The following is a 20,325-nucleotide window of genomic DNA, read 5'->3' on the forward strand; positions in this document are numbered from 1 at the left end:
CACCCCACATCCTCCCCCCAACATCCCCCCCATATCTCCCCCCATCACCCCACATCCCCCCCAACATCCCCCCACATCTCCCCCCATCACCCCACATCCTCCCCCCAACATCCCCCCACATCTCCCCCCATCACCCCACATCCCCCCCCCAACATCCCCCCCACATCTCCCCCCATCACCCCACATCCCCCCCCAACATCCCCCCAATATCTCCCCCCATCACCCCACATCCTCCCCCCAACATCCCCCCCATATCTCCCCCCATCACCCCACATCCCCCCCCAACATCCCACATCTCCCCCCATCACCCCACATCCCCCCCCCAACATCCCCCCACATCTCCCCCCATCACCCCACATCCCCCCCCAACATCCCCCCACATCTCCCCCCATCACCCCACATCCCCCCCCCCCATATCTCCCCATATTCCCCTCCCCATCACCCCACATCCCCCTTGGCGGCGGTGGGGGGGGGCGATGTCCCCTCCACCCACCCCCACCCCCCCCCCCCCCCAACCCCGGGACCCCCACCCCATAACCCCCCCCCCCCCCCTTTCCTTCCCCCCCCACCCCAGGGTGCTGGTGGGGGCCCCCCTGGAGCCGTGGGGCGCCGGCCATAGGGGTCGCGTCTATCGCTGCCGACCGGCCACTGGGACCTGCCAGAACGTCCCCGTCACCGGTAGGACCATGGCGGGGGCGGGGGGGGGTCGTTTCCCTCCCCCCCCCCCCCCGACCCTGCCCCATAGACACCCATCTGCCCCACATCACCCCCCCCTCCCCGCTCCTTCCTCTTTGAAGCCCCTCCGGAGGTGACGGTGGCGTCTCTGGGGCTGGCGCTGGTGACCCACGGATCCCAAGTCCTGGTGGGGCCCGTGGGGCCGTGGGCGGGGGGGGGGGTGGTGGGCGGTCAATGGGGTGTGGGGCTGGGGGGGGGGAGGGAGGCGATGGGGTCTCTTGGGGGTCTACTGGGGTCTATGAAGGTTCTACTGGGATCTACTGGGGTCTTTGGGGATCTACTGGGATCTTTGGGGGTCTACGAGGGTTCTACTGGGATCTACTGGGACCTTTGGGGGTCTACTGGGATCTATGAAGGTTCTACTGGGATCTACTGGGACCTTTGGGGGTCTACTGGGGTCTACGAAGGTTCTACTGGGGTCTACGAAGGTTCTACTGGAGTCTACTGGGGTCTTTGGGGGTCTACTGGGGTCTACGAGGGTTCTACTGGGATCTACTGGGACCTTTGGGGGTCTACTGGGATCTATGGAGGTTCTACTGGGACCTACTGGGACCTTTGGGGGTCTACTGGGATCTATGAAGGTTCTACTGGGGTCTACTGGGATCTTTGGGGATCTACTGGGATCTTCGGGGGTCTACTGGGATCTATGAAGGTTCTACTGGGATCTACTGGGATCTTTGGGGGTCTACTGGGGTCTACGAAGGTTCTACTGGGGTCTACGAAGGTTCTACTGGAGTCTACTGGGACCTTTGGGGGTCTACTGGGGTCTACGAAGGTTCTACTGGGGTCTACGAAGGTTCTACTGGGATCTACTGGGATCTTTGGGGGTCTACTGGGGTCTACTGGGGTCTATGAAGGTTCTACTGGGGTCTATTGGGGTCTTCTGCTGGGACCTTTGGGGGTCTACTGGGGTCTACGAAGGTTCTACTGAGTCTACTGGGGTCTTTGGGGGTCTACTGGGGTCTACGAGGGTTCTACTGGGATCTACTGGGATCTTTGGGGGTCTACTGGGGTCTACTGGGGTCTATGAAGGTTCTACTGGGGTCTATTGGGGTCTTCTACTGGGACCTTTGGGGGTCTACTGGGGTCTATGAAGGTTCTACTGGGGTCTACTGGGGTCTTTGGGGGGTCTACTGGGGTCTACGACGGTTCTACTGGGATCTACTGGGACCTTTGGGGGTCTACTGGGATCTATGGAGGTTCTACTGGGATCTACTGGGATCTTTGGGGGTCTACTGGGGTCTACTGGGGTCTATGAAGGTTCTACTGGGGTCTACTGGGGTCTTCTACTGGGACCTTTGGGGGTCTACTGGGGTCTACGAAGGTTCTACTGGGGTCTACGAAGGTTCTACTGGAGTCTACTGGGACCTTTGGGGGTCTACTGGGGTCTATGAAGGTTCTACTGGAGTCTACTGGGGTCTTTGGGGGTCTACTGGGGTCTACGAGGGTTCTACTGGGATCTACTGGGACCTTTGGGGGTCTACTGGGATCTATGAAGGTTCTACTGGGATCTACTGGGATCTTTGGGGGTCTACTGGGGTCTATGAAGGTTCTACTGGGGTCTACTGGGGTCTTCTACTGGGACCTTTGGGGGTCTACTGGGGTCTACGAAGGTTCTACTGGGGTCTACTGGGATCTTTGGGGGTCTACTGGAGGCTATGAAGGTTCTACTGGGATCTTTGGGGGTTTACTGGGGGCTGCTGGGGTCTAAGAAGGTTCTACTGGGATCTTTGGGGGGTCTACTGGGGTCTATGAAGGTTCTACTGGGGTCTGCTGGGGTCTACAAGGGTTCTACTGGAGTCCACTGGGATATTTGGGGGTCTACTGGGGTCCATGGGGGCTACGAGGGTTCTACTGGGGTCTACTCGGGTCTTTGGGGGTCTACTGGAGTCTACTGGGGTCTACTGGGGTCTTTGGGGGTCTACTGGGATCTACTGGGGTCTATGAAGGTTCTACTGGGGTCTACTGGGGTCTTTGGGGGTCTACTGGAGTATAATGGGGTCTACCGGGGTCTACTGGGGTCTTTGGGGGTCTACTGGTCTCCATGGCATCCCCCCATCTCGCCCCCCCGCCCCCACCAAGGCGTGCGACCCCACGGCCCGGCGGACCTGTGGGGCCAACGTGGAGCTGCGGGGGCTGTGCTTCCTCCTGCCGGGGGGGGGCACCCTGCCCCCCAGCCTGCCAGGTAACCCGGGGGGATGTGTGGGGCCAACGGCGGGGCTCCGTTGGGGGGGGGTGATGTGGGGCGGAGAAGACCCCCGCCCCCCAACCTCGGCGAGGTTCGGTGGGTCCCACGGGTTGGTGAAGACCCAACGTTGGCCTCGATGGCCCTCAAGGCGAGGGGGGGGGTCAAGCTGGGAGGGGGGGGGGGGAGGTGCGAGTGTGTGTCTTTCCCTCCGCCCCACACCTTCCCCCCCGCCCCATAGATTGCCCCACGCGGGCTTCCGACATCGTCTTCCTGGTGGACGGCTCCGGCAGCATCAACTCCCACGACTTCGAGCAGATGAAGACCTTCGTCACCCAAATCATGGGGCGCTTCCGGGGCACCGACACCCGCGTAAGGCGACGCCCCCCCCCCCCCCCCCCCCCCGGGGGGTCCTGGGGGGCACCCAATGGGGTCTACTGGGATCTACTGGGGTCTACGAAGGTTCTACTGGGGTCATTGAGGGTTTCCTGGGGTCTACTGGAGTCTTTGGGGGTCTACTGGGGTCTACAAGGGGTCTACTGGTCTACTGGGGTCTACTGGGATCTTTGGGGGTCTACTGGGGTCTACGAGGGGTCTACTGGAGTCTACTGGGGTCTACTGGGGTCTACGAGGGTTCTACTGGGATCTTTGGGGGTCTTTGGGGTTCTACTGGAGTCTACTGGGGTCTACTGGGGTGTACTGGTTTAGACGAGGGTTCTACTGGAGTCTACTGGGGTCTACTGGGGTCTTTGGGGATCTACTGGGGTCTACTGGTTTCTACGAGGGCTCTACTGGAGTCTACTGGGGTCTACTGGGGTCTTTGGGGGTCTACTGGGTTCTACGAGGGTTCTACTGGAGTCTACTGGGATCTTTGGGGGTCTACTGGGGTCTACGAGGGTTCTACTGGGATCTTTGGGGGTCTTCTGGTTTCTACAAGGGTTCTACTGGAGTCTACTGGGATCTACTGGGATCTTTGGGGGTCTACTGGTTTCTACGAGGGTTCTACTGGAGTCTACTGGGGTCTACTGGGGTCTTTGGGGGTCTACTGGTTTCTACGAAGGTTCTACTGGAGTCTACTGGAGTCTACTGGGGTCTTTGGGGGTCTACTGGGGTCTACTGGTTTCTACGAGGGTTCTACTGGAGTCTACTGGGGTCTACTGGGGTCTTTGGGGGTCTACTGGGGTCTACTGGTTTCTACGAGGGTTCTACTGGAGTCTACTGGGATCTACTGGGGTCTTTGGGGGTCTACTCGTGTCTACTGGGGTCTACGAGGGTTCTACTGGAGTCTACTGGGGTCTACTGGGATCTTTGGGCGTCTACTGGGGTCTACAAGGGGTCTACTGGAGTCTACTGGGGTCTTTGGGGGTCTACTGGGGTCTACTGGGCTCTACTGGGATCTTTGGGGGTCTACTGGGGTCTACTGGGGTCTACGAGGGGGTCTACTGGGGTCTACTGGGATCTTTGGGGGTCTACTGGGGTCCACTGGGGTCTACTGGGATCTTTGGGGGTCTACTGGGGTCTACGAGGGTTCTACTGGAGTCTACTGGGCTCTACTGGGATCTTTGGGGGTCTACTGAAGTCTACTGGGGTCTACTGGGATCTTTGGGGGTCTTTGGGGGTCTACTGGTTTCTACAAGGGTTCTACTGGAGTCTACTGGGGTCTACTGGGGTCTTTGGGCGTCTACTGGGGTCTACTGGAGTCTACTGGGATCTTTGGGGGTCTACTGGGGTCTACGAGGGTTCTACTGGAGTCTACTGGGGTCTTTGGGGGTCTACTGGGGTCTACGAGGGTTCTACTGGGCTCTACTGGGATCTTTGGGGGTCTACTGGGGTCCACTGGGGTCTACTGGGATCTTTGGGGGTCTACTGGGGTCTACGAGGGTTCTACTGGAGTCTACTGGGCTCTACTGGGATCTTTGGGGGTCTACTGAAGTCTACTGGGGTCTACTGGGATCTTTGGGGGTCTACTGGGGTCTACTGGGCTCTACTGGGATCTTTGGGGGTCTACTGGGGTCTACTGGGGTCTACGAGGGGGTCTACTGGGATCTTTGGGTGTCTACTGGGATCTACTGGGGTCTACTGGGATCTTTGGGGGTCTACTGGGATCTACTGGGGTCTACTGGGATCTTTGGGGGTCTACTGGGGTCTACGAGGGTTCTACTGGAGTCTACTGGGCTCTACTGGGATCTTTGGGGGTCTACTGGGGTCTACTGGGCTCTACTGGGATCTTTGGGGGTCTACTGGGGTCTACGAGGGGGTCTACTGGGGTCTACTGGGATCTTTGGGGGTCTACTGGGATCTACTGGGCTCTACTGGGATCTTTGGGGGTCTACTGAAGTCTACTGGGGTCTACTGGGATCTTTGGGGGTCTACTGGGATCTACTGGGCTCTACTGGGATCTTTGGGGGTCTACTGGGGTCCACTGGGGTCCATGAAGGTTCTACTGGGGTCATCGAGGGTTTACTGGGGTCTGGCGGGATCTTTGGGGGTCGACTGGGGTCTACCGGGACCTACTGGGATCCCCCCCCCCTCACGCCCCGCCCTCTTCCTCTCCTCCCATTGGCCAGTTCGCCCTCATGCAGTTCTCCGATAGGACCGTCCTCCACTTCGACTTCGCTGCCTTCGCCCGCTGGACCCACAGCCGGGGGGCGCAGGAGGTGACCCACATCCGCCAGAGCGGGGGCACCACCCACACGGCCACCGCCATCCGCGACGCCATGTAGGTCCTGCCCCACACATCTCCCCACCTCAACTCCCCGAAATCCTCTCCCGCCCCACGGCGCCGAGGGGCTCATGGCCGTCCGCTGGCCGTGGGGCAGGAGGCGAGTGTTCGCCGGCCCGGGGGGAGCCCGGGGAGGTGCCACCAAGATCCTCATCGTGGTGACGGACGGGCAGAAGTACGGGGACAGGCTGGAGTACGGAGACGTCGTCCCCGAGGCGGAAAGGGCCGGGATCGTGCGATACGCCATCGGGGTGAGCCCCACAGCTCCGGCCCCACAACTGCCGGCCTCCCACGACCCACCTCCTCCAACCTTCATCAACGTTCTCCAACCTCCTCCAACGTTCTCCAACGTTCTCCATCCATCTCCATCCATCTCCCCCCATCTCCCCCCATCTCCCCCACCTCCATCCACCTCCATCCATCTCCATCCACCTCCATCCACCTCCATCCACCTCCATCCATCTCCATCCACCTCCATCCACCTCCATCCACCTCCATCCACCTCCATCCACCTCCCCCCATCTCCATCCACCTCCATCCACCTCCATCCACCTCCATCCACCTCCATCCACCTCCATCCATCTCCATCCACCTCCATCCACCTCCCCCCACCTCCATCCACCTCCATCCACCTCCATCCACCTCCCCCCATCTCCATCCATCTCCATCCATCTCCATCCACCTCCATCCACCTCCATCCACCTCCATCCACCTCCATCCATCTCCATCCACCTCCATCCATCTCCATCCACCTCCATCCATCTCCATCCACCTCCATCCATCTCCATCCATCTCCATCCACCTCCATCCACCTCCATCCATCTCCATCCATCTCCATCCATCTCCATCCACCTCCATCCATCTCCATCCATCTCCATCCATCTCCATCCATCTCCATCCACCTCCATCCACCTCCATCCATCTCCATCCACCTCCATCCATCTCCATCCACCTCCATCCATCTCCATCCATCTCCATCCATCTCCATCCATCTCCATCCACCTCCATCCACCTCCATCCACCTCCATCCACCTCCATCCATCTCCATCCACCTCCATCCACCTCCATCCACCTCCATCCATCTCCATCCACCTCCATCCACCTCCATCCACCTCCATCCACCTCCATCCACCTCCATCCACCTCCATCCACCTCCATCCACCTCCATCCACCTCCATCCATCTCCATCCACCTCCATCCACCTCCATCCATCTCCATCCACCTCCATCCACCTCCATCCACCTCCATCCATCTCCATCCACCTCCATCCACCTCCATCCACCTCCATCCATCTCCATCCACCTCCATCCACCTCCATCCACCTCCATCCATCTCCATCCACCTCCATCCATCTCCCTCCCATCTCCATCCACCTCCATCCATCTCCATCCACCTCCATCCACCTCCATCCACCTCCATCCACCTCCATCCACCTCCATCCATCTCCATCCACCTCCATCCATCTCCCCCCATCTCCATCCACCTCCATCCACCTCCATCCACCTCCATCCATCTCCATCCACCTCCATCCACCTCCATCCATCTCCATCCACCTCCATCCATCTCCCCCCATCTCCATCCCCATCCATCTCCATCCACCTCCATCCACATCCACCTCCATCCACCTCCATCCACCTCCATCCACCTCCATCCACCTCCATCCACCTCCATCCACCTCCATCCACCTCCATCCATCTCCATCCACCTCCATCCACCTCCATCCATCTCCCCCCATCTCCATCCACCTCCATCCATCTCCCCCCATCTCCATCCATCTCCCCCATCTCCCCCCCTCTCCCCACATCTCCCCCCTCCCCCCCCAGGTGGGCAGCGCCTTCTCGCAGGCGGGGGCCGTGGCCGAGCTCCAGGCCATCGCCTCCCCCCCCGGCCGGGACCACGTCTTCCGGGTGGACAACTTCGAGGCCCTGCAGGGCATCCAGGCCCAGCTGCAGGAGAAGATCTTCGCCATCGAGGGTAGCCCCGGCGGGGGGCGAGGGGACGCCATGGGGGGGGTGTGGGGGGCGGGCTGACCCCCCCTCCCCCCCCCCTCCCCCCCCTCCCCTCCCCCCCCCAGGCACCCGCTCCGCCCTCGGCAGCTCCTTCCAGCTGGAGATGGCCCAGGAGGGCTTCAGCGCCCTGCTCGCCCCCGTAAGCGGCCCCCCGCCCCCCGCCCCCCGCCCCCCGCGCCCGGGGGGGGCTCCCCGAGGGCTCCCCCCCGCCCCCACCCCCACCCCCCCCTCCCCGTCTCTCCCGGCGCAGGAGGGGCCCGTGCTGGGAGCGGTGGGCGCCTACGACTGGGCCGGAGGGGTCTTCGTCTACGGCGGGGGCGGGGGGGCCACCACCTTCCTCAACGCCTCCGGGGACATGAGCGACGCCTACTTGGGTAAGGGCGGGGCCGGGCGGGGCCCCCGGGAGGGGCCCGGGGACGGGGGAGGGGGGACGGGGGGCGCCGGGAGGGGCCTGGGGACCTTGGTGGCCCCGTGAGGGTCTGGGGATGGTGGTGGTTCCATGAGGGTCTGGGGATGGTGGTGGCCCCATGGGGGTCCTAGGGGACATCAGTGTCTCCACAAGGACCTCGAGATGTTGGTGTCCCCATGAGGGTCTGGGGATGGTGGTGGCCCCATGAAGTCCTGGAGATGTTGGTGGCCCTATGGGGTCCTGGAGGCCTTGGTGGCCCCATGAGGGTGTGGAGATGGTGGTGGCCCCATGAGGGTCTGGGGATGGTGGTGGCCCCATGAGGGTCCTGGAGATGGTGGTGGCCCTATGGGGTCCCGGAGGCCTTGGTGGCCCCATGAGGTTCTGGAGATGTTGGTGGCCCCATGAGGGTCTGGGGATGGTGGTGGCCCCATGAGGGTCTGGGGATGGTGGTGGCCCCATGAGGGTCTGGGGATGGTGGTGGTTCCATGAGGATCTGGGGGATGGTGGTGGCCCCATGAGGGTCCTGGAGATGTTGGTGGCCCCATGAGGGTCCTGGGGACCTTGGTGGCCCCATGAGGGTCTGGGGATGGTGGTGGTTCCATGAGGATCTGGGGACCTTGGTGGCCCCATGAGGTTCTGGAGATGTTGGTGGTTCCATGAGGATCTGGGGATGGTGGTGCCCCATGAAGTCCTGGAGATGTTGGTGGCCCTATGGGGTCCTGGAGGCCTTGGTGGCCCCATGAGAGTCTGGGGATGGTGGTGGTTCCATGAGGGTCCTGGGGACCTTCGTGGCCCCATGAGGGTCTGGGGGTGGTGGTGGCCCCATGAAGTCCTGGAGATGGTGGTGGTTCCATGAGGATCTGGGGGATGGTGGTGGCCCCATGAGGTTCTGGAGATGTTGGTGGCCCCATGAGGGTCCTGGGGACCTTGGTGGCCCCATGAGGGTCTGGAGATGGTGGTGGCCCCATGAAGTCCTGGAGATGGTGGTGGTGCCATGAGGGTCTGGGGATGGTGGTGGCCCTATGGGGTCCCCGAGGCCTTGGTGGCCCCATGAGGTTCTGGAGATGTTGGTGGCCCCATGAGGGTCCTGGGGACCTTGGTGGCCCCATGAGGGTCTGGAGATGTTGGCGGTTCCATGAGGATCTGGGGGATGGTGGTGGCCCCATGAGGTTCTGGAGATGGTGGCGGCCCCATGAGGATCTGGGGACCTTGGTGGTCCCATAAGGGTCTGGAGATGGTGGTGGTTCCATGAGGATCTGGGGATGGTGGTGGCCCCATGGGGGTCCTGGGGACCTTGGTGGTCCCATGAGGGTCTGGAGATGGTGGTGGCCCCATGAGGATCTGGGGACCTTGGTGGCCCCATGAGGGTCTGGAGATGGTGGTGGTTCCATGAGGATCTGGGGACCTTGGTGGCCCCATGAGGGTCTGGGGATGGTGGTGTCCCCATGAGGTTCTGGGGATGTTGGTGGCCCCATGGGGGTCCTAGGGGACATCAGTGTCTCCACAAGGACCTGGAGATGTTGGTGGCCCCATGAGGATCTGGGGATGGTGGTGGCCCCATGAGGGTCCTGGAGATGGTGGTGGCCCTATGGGGTCCCGGAGGCCTTGGTGGCCCCATGAGGTTCTGGAGATGTTGGTGGCCCCATGAGGGTCTGGGGATGGTGGTGGCCCCATGAGGGTCTGGGGATGGTGGTGGTTCCATGAGGATCTGGGGGATGGTGGTGGCCCCATGAGGGTCCTGGAGATGTTGGTGGCCCCATGAGGGTCCTGGGGACCTTGGTGGCCCCATGAGGGTCTGGAGATGGTGGTGGTTCCATGAGGATCTGGGGGATGGTGGTGGCCCCATGAGGGTCTGGGGATGGTGGCGGCCTCATGAGGGTCCTAGGGGACATCAGTGTCTCCACAAGGACCTCGAGATGTTGGTGTCCCCATGAGGGTCTGGAGATGGTGGCGGCCCCATGAGGGTCCTGGCGACCTTGGTGGCCCCATGAGGATCTGGGGATGGTGGTGGCCCTATGAGGGTCCTGGGGACCTTGGTGGCCCCATGAGGGTCTGGAGATGGTGGTGGCCCCATGGGGGTCCTAGGGGACATCAGTGTCTCCACAAGGACCTGGAGATGTTGGTGGCCCCATGAGGATCTGGAAATGTTGGTGGTGCCATGAGGATCTGGGGGATGGTGGTGGCCCCATGAGGGTCTGGAGATGTTGGTGGTTCCATGAGGGTCCTGGGGACCTCGGTAGCCCCATGAGGGTGTGGAGATGGTGGTAGCCCCATGAGGATCTGGGGACCTTGGTGGCCCCATGAGGGTCTGGGGATGGTGGTGGCCCCATGAGGGTCCTGGGGACTTTGGTGGCCCCATGAGGTTCTGGGGATGGTGGTGGTTCCATGAGGATCTGGAGATGGTGGTGGCCCCATGAGGGTCCTGGGGACCTTGGTGGCCCCGTGAGGGTCTGGGGATGGTGGTGGTGCCATGAGGGTCCTGGGGACCTTGGTGGCCCCATGAGGGTCTGGGGATGTTGGTGGTGCCATGAGGATCTGGGGATGGTGGTGGCCCCATGAGGATCTGGGGATGGTGGTGGCCCCATGAGGGTCTGGGGATGGTGGTGGCCCCATGAAGTCCTGGAGATGGTGGTGGCGCTATGGGGTCCCGGAGGCCTTGGTGGCCCCATGAGGGTGTGGAGATGGTGGTGGCCCCATGAGGATCTGGGGACCTTGGTGGCCCCATGAGGGTCTGGGGATGGTGGCGGCCCCATGAGGGTCCTGGGGACCTTGGTGGCCCCATGAGGGTCTTGGGATGGTGGTGGTGCCATGAGGGTCCTGGGGACCTTGGTGGCCCCATGAGGGTCTGGGGATGGTGGTGGTTCCATGAGGATCTGGGGGACGGTGGTGGCCCCATGAGGTTCTGGAGATGTTGGTGGCCCCATGAGGGTCTGGAGATGGTGGTGGTGCCATGAGGATCTGGAGATGGTGGTGGCCCCATGAGGTTCTGGAGATGGTGGTGGCCCCATGAAGTCCTGGAGATGGTCGTGGCCCCATGAGGGTCCTAGGGGACATCAGTGTCTCCACAAGGACCTGGAGATGTTGGTGGCCCCATGAGGATCTGGAGATGTTGGTGGTTCCATGAGGATCTGGGGATGGTGGTGGCCCCATGAGGTTCTGGAGATGGTGGTGGCCCCATGAAGTCCTGGAGATGGTGATGGCCCTATGGGGTCCCAGAGACCTTGGTGGCCCCATGAGGTTCTGGAGATGTTGGTGGCCCCATGAGGGTCCTGGGGACCTTGGTGGCCCCATGAGGGTCTGGGGATGGTGGTGGCCCCATGAGGATCTGGGGGACGGTGGTGGCCCCATGAGGGTCTGGAGATGGTGGTGGCCCTATGGGGTCCCAGAGACCTTGGTGGCCCCATGAGGTTCTGGAGATGTTGGTGGCCCCATGAGGGTCTGGAGATGTTGGCGGTTCCATGAGGATCTGGGGGATGGTCGTGGCCCCATGAAGTCCTGGAGATGGTGGTGGCCCTATGAGGGTCCTGGCGACCTTGGTGGCCCCATGAGGTTCTGGAGATGTTGGTGGTTCCATGAAAATCTGGGGGATGGTGGTGGCCCCATGAGGTTCTGGAGATGGTGGTGGTTCCATGAGGATCTGGGGACCTTGGTGGCCCCATGAAGTCCTGGAGATGGTGGTGGCCCTATGAGGGTCCTGGGGACCTTGGTGGCCCCATGAGGGTCTGCAGATGGTGGTGGCCCCATGAGGGTCCTGGGGACCTTGGTGGCCCCATGAGGTTCTGGGGATGTTGGTGGCCCCATGGGGGTCCTAGGGGACATCAGTGTCTCCACAAGGACCTGGAGATGTTGGTGGCCCCATGAGGATCTGGAGATGTTGGTGGTGCCATGAGGATCTGGGGATGGTGGTGGCCCCATGAAGTCCTGGAGATGTTGGTGGCCCTATGGGGTCCCGGAGGCCTTGGTGGCCCCATGAGGTTCTGGAGATGTTGGTGGCCCCATGAGGGTCCTGGGGACCTTGGTGGCCCCATGAGGGTCTGGAGATGGTGGTGGTTCCATGAGGATCTGGGGGATGGTGGTGGCCCCATGAGGGTCCTGGGGACATCGGTGGCCCCATGAGGATCTGGGGGATGTTGGTGTCCCCATGAGGATCTGGGGGACATCGGTGTCCCCATGACGTTCTGGAGACGTTGGTGTCCCCATGAGGACCTGGGGGACGTTGGTGGCCCCATGAGGTTCTGGAGACGGTGGTGGCCCCGTGACGTCCTGGGGACGGTGGTGGCCCTGTGATGTCCTGGGGACGGTGGTGGCCCCGTGAGGACCTGGGGGACATCGGTGTCCCCATGAGGTTCTGGAGACGTTGGTGTCCCCGTGACGTCCTGGAGACGGTGGTGGCCCCGTCTCCTCCTGGGGGACATTGGTGTCCCCGTGATGTCCTGGAGACATTGGTGTCCCCATGAGGACCTGGGGGACGTTGGTGTCTCCACGACATCCTGGAGATGTTGGTGTCCCCATGAGGACCTGGGGGACGTTGGTGGCCCCATGAGAACCTGGGGGACATCGGTGTCCCCATGAGGTTCTGGACATGTTGGTGTCCCCGTGACGTCCTGGGGATGGTGGTGGCCCCATGAGAACCTGGGGGACATCGGTGTCCCCGTGAGGTTCTGGAGACGTTGGTGGCCCCATGAGAACCTGGGGGACGTTGGTGTCTCCATGATGTCCTGGAGACGTTGGTGGCCCCATGAGAACCTGGGGGACATCGGTGTCCCCGTGAGGTTCTGGAGACGTTGGTGGCCCCATGAGAACCTGGGGGACATCGGTGTCCCCGTGAGGTTCTGGAGACGTTGGTGTCCCCATGAGGACCTGGGGGACGTTGGTGTCTCCACGACGTCCTGGAGACATTGGTGTCCCCATGAGGTTCTGGAGACGTTGGTGTCCCCATGAGGTTCTGGAGACGTTGGTGTCCCCATGAGAACCTGGGGGACGTTGGTGTCTCCACGACGTCCTGGGGACGTTGGTGTTCCCGTGACGTCCTGGGGACGGTGGTGGCCCCGTGAGGACCTGGGGGACATTGCTGTCCCCGTGAGGTTCTGGAGACGTTGGTGTCCCCGTGACGTCCTGGAGACGTTGGTGTCCCCATGAGGACCTGGGGGACATCGGTGTCCCCGTGAGGTTCTGGAGACGTTGGTGGCCCCGTGACGTCCTGGGGACGGTGGTGGCCCCGTCTCCTCCTGGGGGACGTGGGTGTCCCCGCGAGGCCCTGGGGCCACCAGCCTCCCCCGGGGGGGTGTGTGTGGGGGGGGTGTGTGCGTGTCCCGTCCCCCCCCCGCTGACCCCCGCTGTGCCCAGGCTACGCGGCCGAGTCCCTGGCCCTGGGGGGACGCCCCGCGCTGGCGCTGGGGGCCCCCCGCTACCGCCACGTCGGCCGCCTCCTCCTCTTCCACCGGCCCGGCCCCGGGGCCACCTGGCAGCTCCTGGCCGAGGCCACCGGCACCCAGGTACCGCCGGGCTTGGGGGGCGGGGGGGGGGGGAGGGGGGGTGGGGCCCCACGGCCAGCCCCACGGCGCCTCCTCCTCCTCCTCCCCCCCCCCAGGTGGGCTCCTACTTCGGGGCGTCCCTGTGCGCCCTGGACACCGACGGGGACGGGGGGGCCGAGGTGCTGCTGGTGGGGGCCCCCATGTTCTACGGGGACGGCAGCGGGGGACGGGTGGCCGCCTGCAGCCTGCGGGAGGAGGTAGGGGACACCCCCCCCCACCCCCCCCCCGGGGGGCCACCCCGGCCCCAGCCCCGCTGGCCACGCAGCCCCCAGCCGTGGGCGTGGAGGAACCTTGGGGGGGGGAGAAGGTCTGGGTGGGGGAGAGGCCTGGGGTGGGGGAGGAACCTTGGGGGGGGGAGAGGTTCTGGGTGCTGAGATGTCATGGGGGGAGATGGGGGGAGATGGGGGGAGATGGGGGGAGATGGGGGGAGATGAGATGGGGGGAGATGGGGGGAGATGGGGGGAGATGGGGGGAGATGGATGGAGATGGGGGGAGATGGGGGGAGGTGGGGGGAGACGGGGGGAGACGGGGGGAGACGGGGGGAGGTGGGGGGAGGTGGGGGGAGACGGGGGGAGACGGGGGGAGGTGGGGGGAGACGGGGGGAGACGGGGGGAGACGGGGGGAGATGGGGGGGGATGGGGGAGGTGGGGGGAGATGGGGGGAGATGGGGGGAGACGGGGGGAGACGGGGGGAGACGGGGGGAGACGGGGGGAGACGGGGGGAGATGGGGGGGGATGGGGGAGGTGGGGGGAGATGGGGGAGATGGGGGGAGATGGGGGGGGTGGATGGAGATGGGGGGAGATGGGGGGAGATGGAGGGAGATGGGGGGAGATGGGGGAGATGGGGGGAGATGGGGGAGATGGGGGGAGATGGGGGAGATGGAGGGAGGTGGGGGGAGATGGGGGGAGATGGGGGGAGATGGAGGGAGGTGGGGGGAGGTGGGGGGAGATGGGGGGAGATGGAGGGAGATGGGGGGAGATGGGGGGAGATGGAGGGAGGTGGGGGGAGGTGGGGGGAGATGGGGGGAGATGGGGGGAGATGGGGGGAGATGGGGGGAGGTGGAGGGAGGTGGGGGGAGGTGGGGGGAGATGGGGGGAGATGGGGGGAGATGGAGGGAGATGGGGGGAGATGGGGGGAGATGGAGGGAGATGGGGGGAGATGGGGGGAGATGGGGGGAGATGGAGGGAGATGGGGGGAGATGGGGGGAGATGGGGGGAGACGGGGGGAGACGGGGGGAGACGGGGGGAGATGGGGGGAGACGGAGGGAGATGAGATGGGGGGAGATGGGGGGAGATGGGGGGAGATGGGGGGAGATGGGGGGGGTGGATGGAGATGGGGGGAGACGGGGGGAGATGGGGGGAGATGGGGGGAGGTGGGGGGAGATGGGGGGAGATGGGGGGAGATGGGGGGAGATGAGATGGGGGGAGATGGGGGGAGATGGAGGGAGACGGGGGGAGACGGGGGGAGGTGGGGGGAGGTGGGGGGACACGGACGGAGACGGACGGGGGCCGTTGTCCCCCCCAGGCCGGGCAGCTGCGGTGCCAGCAGAGCCTTCGGGGCCAGCCCGGCCACCCCTTGGGGCGCTTCGGGGCCAGCCTGGGGCGCCTGGGGGACGTGGACGGGGACGGGTGGCCCGAGGTGGCCGTGGGGGCCCCGCTGGAGGACGAGGAGCGAGGGGCCGTCTACGTCTTCCGGGGGGAGAAGGGGGGCCTGGCCCCCCAGTACAGCCAGGTGAGAGCCCCGGGGGCTGCTGGGAGCGGGGGGGGGCCAGGGCCGGGGGTCGGAGGAACCGGGGGGCTGGAGGAACCGGGGGGCTGGAGGAACCGGGGGGCTGGAGGGGTTCTGGGGGGTGGAGGAACCTCGGGGGCTGGAGGAACTTTGGGGGCTGGAGACGTTCCGGGGGGTGGAGACGTTGTGGGTGCCGGGGGGGTCCCGGGGGGTGGGGATGTCCTGGGGGGTGGAGGAACCTGTGGGGCTGGACACGTCTCGGGGGCTGGAGAGGTTCTGGGGGCTGGGAACCCCTTGGGTGCTGGAGACCTCTCAGGTGCGAGACGTTCTGGGGGCTGGAGGAACCTTGGGGGCTGGAGAGGTTCTGGGTGCTGAGATGACCTGGGGGCTGGAGGAGACCTCTTGGGTGCTGGGGATGTTCTGTGGGGGTGGAGAAACCTTGGGTGCTGGAGGCATCGTGGGTGGTGGAGAAGTTCTGGGTGCTGGACACAACCTGGGTGATGGAGGAACCTTGGGATGAGAGACGTTCTGGGTGCTGGAGACCTTCTGGGTGCTGGGGATGTCCTGGGTGGTGGAGGAGACCTCTTGGGTGCTGGGGATGTCCTGGGTGCTGGAGGAACCTTGGGACAGGGAGATGTTCTGGGTGCTGAGAACCTTCTGGGAGCTGGTGCAGACCTCTTGGGTGCTGGAGACGTCCCGGGTGGTGGACGAACGTTGGGTGCTGGAGAGATTCTGGGTGCTGGAGGAACCTTGGGGCAGGAGACGTTCTGGGCGCTGGAGACCTCTTGGGAGCTGGGGATGTTCTGGGTGCTGGAGGAACCTTGGGTGCTGGAGGCATCGTGGGTGGTGGAGAAGTTCTGGGTGCTGGATACGTCCCGGGTGCTGGAGGAACCTTGGGGTGGGAGATGTTCTGGGTGCTGGAGCCCTCCTGGGTGCTGGCAGAGACCTCTTGGGTGCTGGAGACCTCCTGGGTGCTGGAGGAACCTTGGGGTGGGAGACGTTCTCGGTGCTGGAGACATCTTGGGTGCTGGGGATGTTCTGGGTTGTGGTGAAACTTTGGGTGCTGGAGATGACCTGGGTGCTGGAGGAACCTTGGGTGCTGGAGGCATTGTGGGTGGTGGAGAAGTTCTGGCTGCTGGAGACGTCCCGGGTGCTGGAGAAACCTTGGGGTGGGAGATGTTCTGGGTGCTGGAGACCTCTTGGATGCTGGAGACGTTCCGGGTGCTGGAGCCCTCCTGGGTGCTGGAGGAACCTTGGGGCGGGAGACATTCCGGGTGCTGGTGGAGACCTCTTGGGTGCTGGAGCCCTCCTGGGTGCTGGAGGAACCTTGGGGTGGGAGACGTTCTGGGTGCTGGAGACCTCTCGGGTGCCGGGGATGTTCTGGGTTGTGGAGGAACCTTGGGTGCTGGAGATGACCTGGGTGCTGGAGGAACCTTGGGTGCTGGAGGCATCGTGGGTGGTGGAGAAGTTCTGGGTGCTGGGGACATTCTGGGTGCTGGAGGAACCTTGGGGCGGGAGACGTTCTGGGTGCTGGAGACCTTCTGGGTGCTGGTGGAGACCTCTTGGGTGCTGGAGACCTCCTGGGTGCTGGAGGAACCTTGGGGTGGGAGACGTCCTGGGTGCTGGTGGAGACCTCTTGGGTGCTGGAGGAACCTTGGGACGGGAGATGTTCTGGGTGCTGGAGACCTCTTGGGTGCTGGAGGAACCTTGGGGTCAGAGACGTTCTGGGTGCTGGAGACCTTCCGGGTGCTGGTGGAGACCTTTTGGGTGCTGGAGCCCTCCTGGGTGCTGGAGGAACCTTGGGGTGGGAGACGTTCCGGGTGCTGGAGACATCCCGGGTGCTGGAGGAACCTTGGGGTGGGAGACGTTCCGGGTGCTGGAGCCCTCCTGGGTGCTGGAGGAACCTTGGGGTGGGAGATGTTCTGGGTGCTGGAGATGTTCTGGGTGCCGGTGACCTCTTGGGTGCTGGAGCCCTCCTGGGTGCTGGAGCCCTCCTGGGTGCTGGAGGAACCCTGGGGTGGGAGACGTTCTGGGTGCTGGTGACCTCTTGGGTGCTGGAGCCCTCCCGGGTGCTGGAGCCCTCCTGGGTGCCGGCGCCCTCTCGGGTGCTGGGGACGTTCCGGGCGCTGGAGGACCCTCGGGTGCCGGACGAGCCTCGGGTGCCGGAGCCGCCGCCGCCGCTTGCCGAGGCGTCCCGCCTGCCGGGACCCCCCCTCGCCCCCCCTTTGGGTGCCGACCCCCCCCCCTTTGTCTCCGTCCCCCCCCAGCGCATCTCGGGCGCCGCCTTCTCCCCCCGCCCCCGCCATTGGGGCCAGGCCCTCAGCGGTGGCCGGGACCTGACGGGGGACGCGCTGCCGGACGTGGCCGTGGGCGCCCGGGGCCAGGTCCTGCTCCTCAGGTGCGACCCCCCCCCGGGGGGTGGATTTGGGGGGGGGGGGGGGGACGGGGGGCAAGGGGCCAGCCGTGGCCACCGCCCCCCCACCGCCGGTTGTCCCCGTGGGCCAGGTCCCGGCCGCTGCTGAAGGTGCTCCTGAGGGTGACGTTCCAGCCCCAGGAGATCCCCGCGGCCGCCCTCGACTGCCCCGAGGAGGAGGAGGAGGAGGAGGAGGAAGGGGGGGGCAGGAGGGGGGGGGGGGCAGGGCGCGGGGGGGCAGTGGCCCAGGCCACCATCTGCTTCAACGGCACCAAGAAAACCCCCGACCGCTTCGGTGAGACACCCCCCGGCCCCCCCCCCCCCAACACCCCCCCCCCCAGCCCCACAGAAGCCCCCGGGGGCCTCCTGAGCAACCCCCCCACCCCCGGGTGCCCTCAAGGACCACCAGAGCCCCCCCCAAGATGCCTCCCCACCCCCCCACGTCTCCATCCGTCCCCCCAAACCCCCCCCAGATGCCCTCAAGGAACCCCCAAACCCCCCCAGGTGCCCTGAAGGCCCCCCAGAAGCCCCCCCAGATGCCTCCCGACCCCCCCACATGCCCTTAATGCCCCCCAAACCCCCCCAGATACCCTCAAGGCCCCCCTCAAGCCCCCCCAGATGTCTCCCGACACCCCCTGGTGCCCTCAAGACCCCCCCAAACCCCCAGAGATGCCCTCAAGACCCCCGAGAAGCCCCCCCAGATGCCTCCCAAGCCCCCCAGATACCCTCAAGGCCCCCCAGAGCCCCCCCAGGTGCCCTCAAGGACCCCCCCAAACCCCCCCAGATGCCCTCCAGGCCCCCCCAAACCCCCCCAGATGCCTCCCGACCCCCCCAGATACCCTCAAGGCCCCCCAAACCCCCCCAGATGCCCTCAAGGATCTCCTAACCCCCCCCCAGATGCCCTCAAGACCCCCGCAAACCCCCCCGGATGCCTCCCAAGCCCCCCCCATCTCCATCCGTCCCCCCAGAACCCCCCAGGTGCCCTCAAGGCCCCCCAGAAGCCCCCCCCAGATGCCTCCCGACCCCCCACATCTCCATCCGTCCCCCCAACCCCCCCCCAGATGCCCTCAAGACCCCCCCAAACCCCCCCAGATGCCCTCAAGGACCCCCCAAACCCCCCCAGATGCCCTCAAGGACCCCCCAACCCCGCCCCAGGTGCCCTCAAGACCCCCGAGAAGCCCCCCTAGGTGTCTCCCGACCCCCCCAGATACCCTCAATGCCCCCCAAACCCCCCCAGATGCCCTCAAGGAACCCCCAAACCCCCCCAGGTGCCCTCAATGCCCCCCCAAACCCCCCCCAGATACCCTCAAGGACGCCCCAAACCCCCCCCAGATGCCCTCAAGACCCCCGAGAAGCCCCCCAGATGCCTCCCGACCCCCCCAGATACCCTCAAGGCCCCCCAGAGCCCCCCCAGGTGCCCTCAAGGACCCCCCCAACCCCCCCCCAGATGCCCTCAAGGATCTCCTAACCCCCCCCCAGGTGCCCTCAAGACCCCCCAGAAGCCCCCCCAGATGCCTCCCGACACCCCCATGTCTCCATCCATCCCCCCAAACCCCCCCAGATGCCCTCAAGACCCCCCCAAACTCCCCCCAGGTGCTCTCAAGGTCCCCCAGAAGCCCCCCAGATGCCCTCAAGGAACCCCCAAACCCCCCCAGATGCCCTCAAGGCCCCCCAGAGCCCCCCCAGATGCCCTCAAGGATCCCCCCAAACCCTCCCCAGATGCCCCCCAAACCCCCCCATCTACCCTCCAGGCCCCCCCGACCCCCCCAGCCGCCCTCCAGGCCCCCAAAACCCCCCCAGATACCCTCAAGGACCCCCCAGAACCCCCCAGATGCCCTCCAAGCCCCCCAAACCCCCCCAGGTGCCCTCAATGCCCCCCAGAAGCCCCCGAGCTACCCTCCAGGCCCCCCAAACCCCCCCAGATACACTCAAAGACCCCCCAGAACCCCCCAGATGCCTCCCAAGCCCCCCCCAATCTCCTTTTGTCCCCCCAAACCCCCCCAGATGCCCTCAACGTCCCCCAGAAGCCCCCCCAGATGCCTCCCGACCCCCCCAGATGCCCTCCAGGCCCCCCAAACCCCCCCAGATGCCCTCAAGGAACCCCCAAAGCCCCCCTAGATTTCTCACGACGCCTCCAGATGCCCTCAATGCTCCCCAAACCCCCCCATCTACCCTCCAGGCCCCCCCAAACCCCCCCAGATGCCCTCAAGGATCCCCCCAAACCCTCCCCAGATACCCTCAAGGACCCCCCAGAACCCCCCCAGCCGCCCTTCAGGCCCCCCAAACCCCCCCAGATGCCTCCCAAGCCCCCCCCAGTCTCCTTTTGTCCCCCCCAAACCCCCCCAGGTGCCCTCAATGCCCCCCAAACCCCCCCCAGGTGCCCTGAAGGCCCCCCAGATGCCTCCCCACCCCCCCACATGCCTTCCAGGCCCCCCAAACCCCCCATCTACCCTCCAGGCTCCCCCAAACCCCCCCAGATGCCCTCCAGGCCCCCCAGAGCCCCCCCAGGTGCCCTCAAGGATCCCCCCAAACCCCCCCAGATACCCCCCAGCCCCCCCCAAACCCCCCCATCTACCCTCCAGCCCCCCCC

The 20,325-nt window shown here is 65.0% G+C and overlaps 2 protein-coding genes across 2 annotated transcripts in view; one reads left to right on the forward strand and one right to left on the reverse strand.

Annotated features, from left to right (window-relative positions):
- LOC141735271 (integrin alpha-D-like) overlaps positions 1 to 18,922 on the forward strand; it is a 29,254-nt gene extending 10,332 nt beyond the window's left edge. Inside the window, exons 15-29 of the mRNA XM_074567881.1 lie at positions 565 to 678; positions 798 to 862; positions 2,818 to 2,920; positions 3,162 to 3,292; positions 5,488 to 5,639; positions 5,740 to 5,893; positions 7,466 to 7,616; positions 7,717 to 7,790; positions 7,902 to 8,025; positions 13,407 to 13,555; positions 13,651 to 13,791; positions 15,119 to 15,325; positions 17,590 to 17,720; positions 17,828 to 18,030; positions 18,891 to 18,922. Of these exons, the coding sequence (XP_074423982.1) occupies positions 565 to 678; positions 798 to 862; positions 2,818 to 2,920; positions 3,162 to 3,292; positions 5,488 to 5,639; positions 5,740 to 5,893; positions 7,466 to 7,616; positions 7,717 to 7,790; positions 7,902 to 8,025; positions 13,407 to 13,555; positions 13,651 to 13,791; positions 15,119 to 15,325; positions 17,590 to 17,720; positions 17,828 to 18,030; positions 18,891 to 18,922 (1,931 nt within the window). The remainder of the gene's footprint in view (positions 1 to 564; positions 679 to 797; positions 863 to 2,817; positions 2,921 to 3,161; positions 3,293 to 5,487; positions 5,640 to 5,739; positions 5,894 to 7,465; positions 7,617 to 7,716; positions 7,791 to 7,901; positions 8,026 to 13,406; positions 13,556 to 13,650; positions 13,792 to 15,118; positions 15,326 to 17,589; positions 17,721 to 17,827; positions 18,031 to 18,890) is intronic.
- Positions 18,923 to 19,973: 1,051 nt separating this feature from the next.
- Positions 19,974 to 20,325, reverse strand: part of PRODH2 (proline dehydrogenase 2) — a 10,450-nt gene continuing 10,098 nt past the window's right edge. The window contains exon 10 of the mRNA XM_074567882.1: positions 19,974 to 20,004. Within this exon, the coding sequence (XP_074423983.1) occupies positions 19,974 to 20,004 (31 nt within the window). The remainder of the gene's footprint in view (positions 20,005 to 20,325) is intronic.

The sequence above is a fragment of the Larus michahellis genome, chromosome 30 (genome assembly GCF_964199755.1).
Source record: "Larus michahellis chromosome 30, bLarMic1.1, whole genome shotgun sequence".
NCBI lineage: Eukaryota > Metazoa > Chordata > Aves > Charadriiformes > Laridae > Larus > Larus michahellis.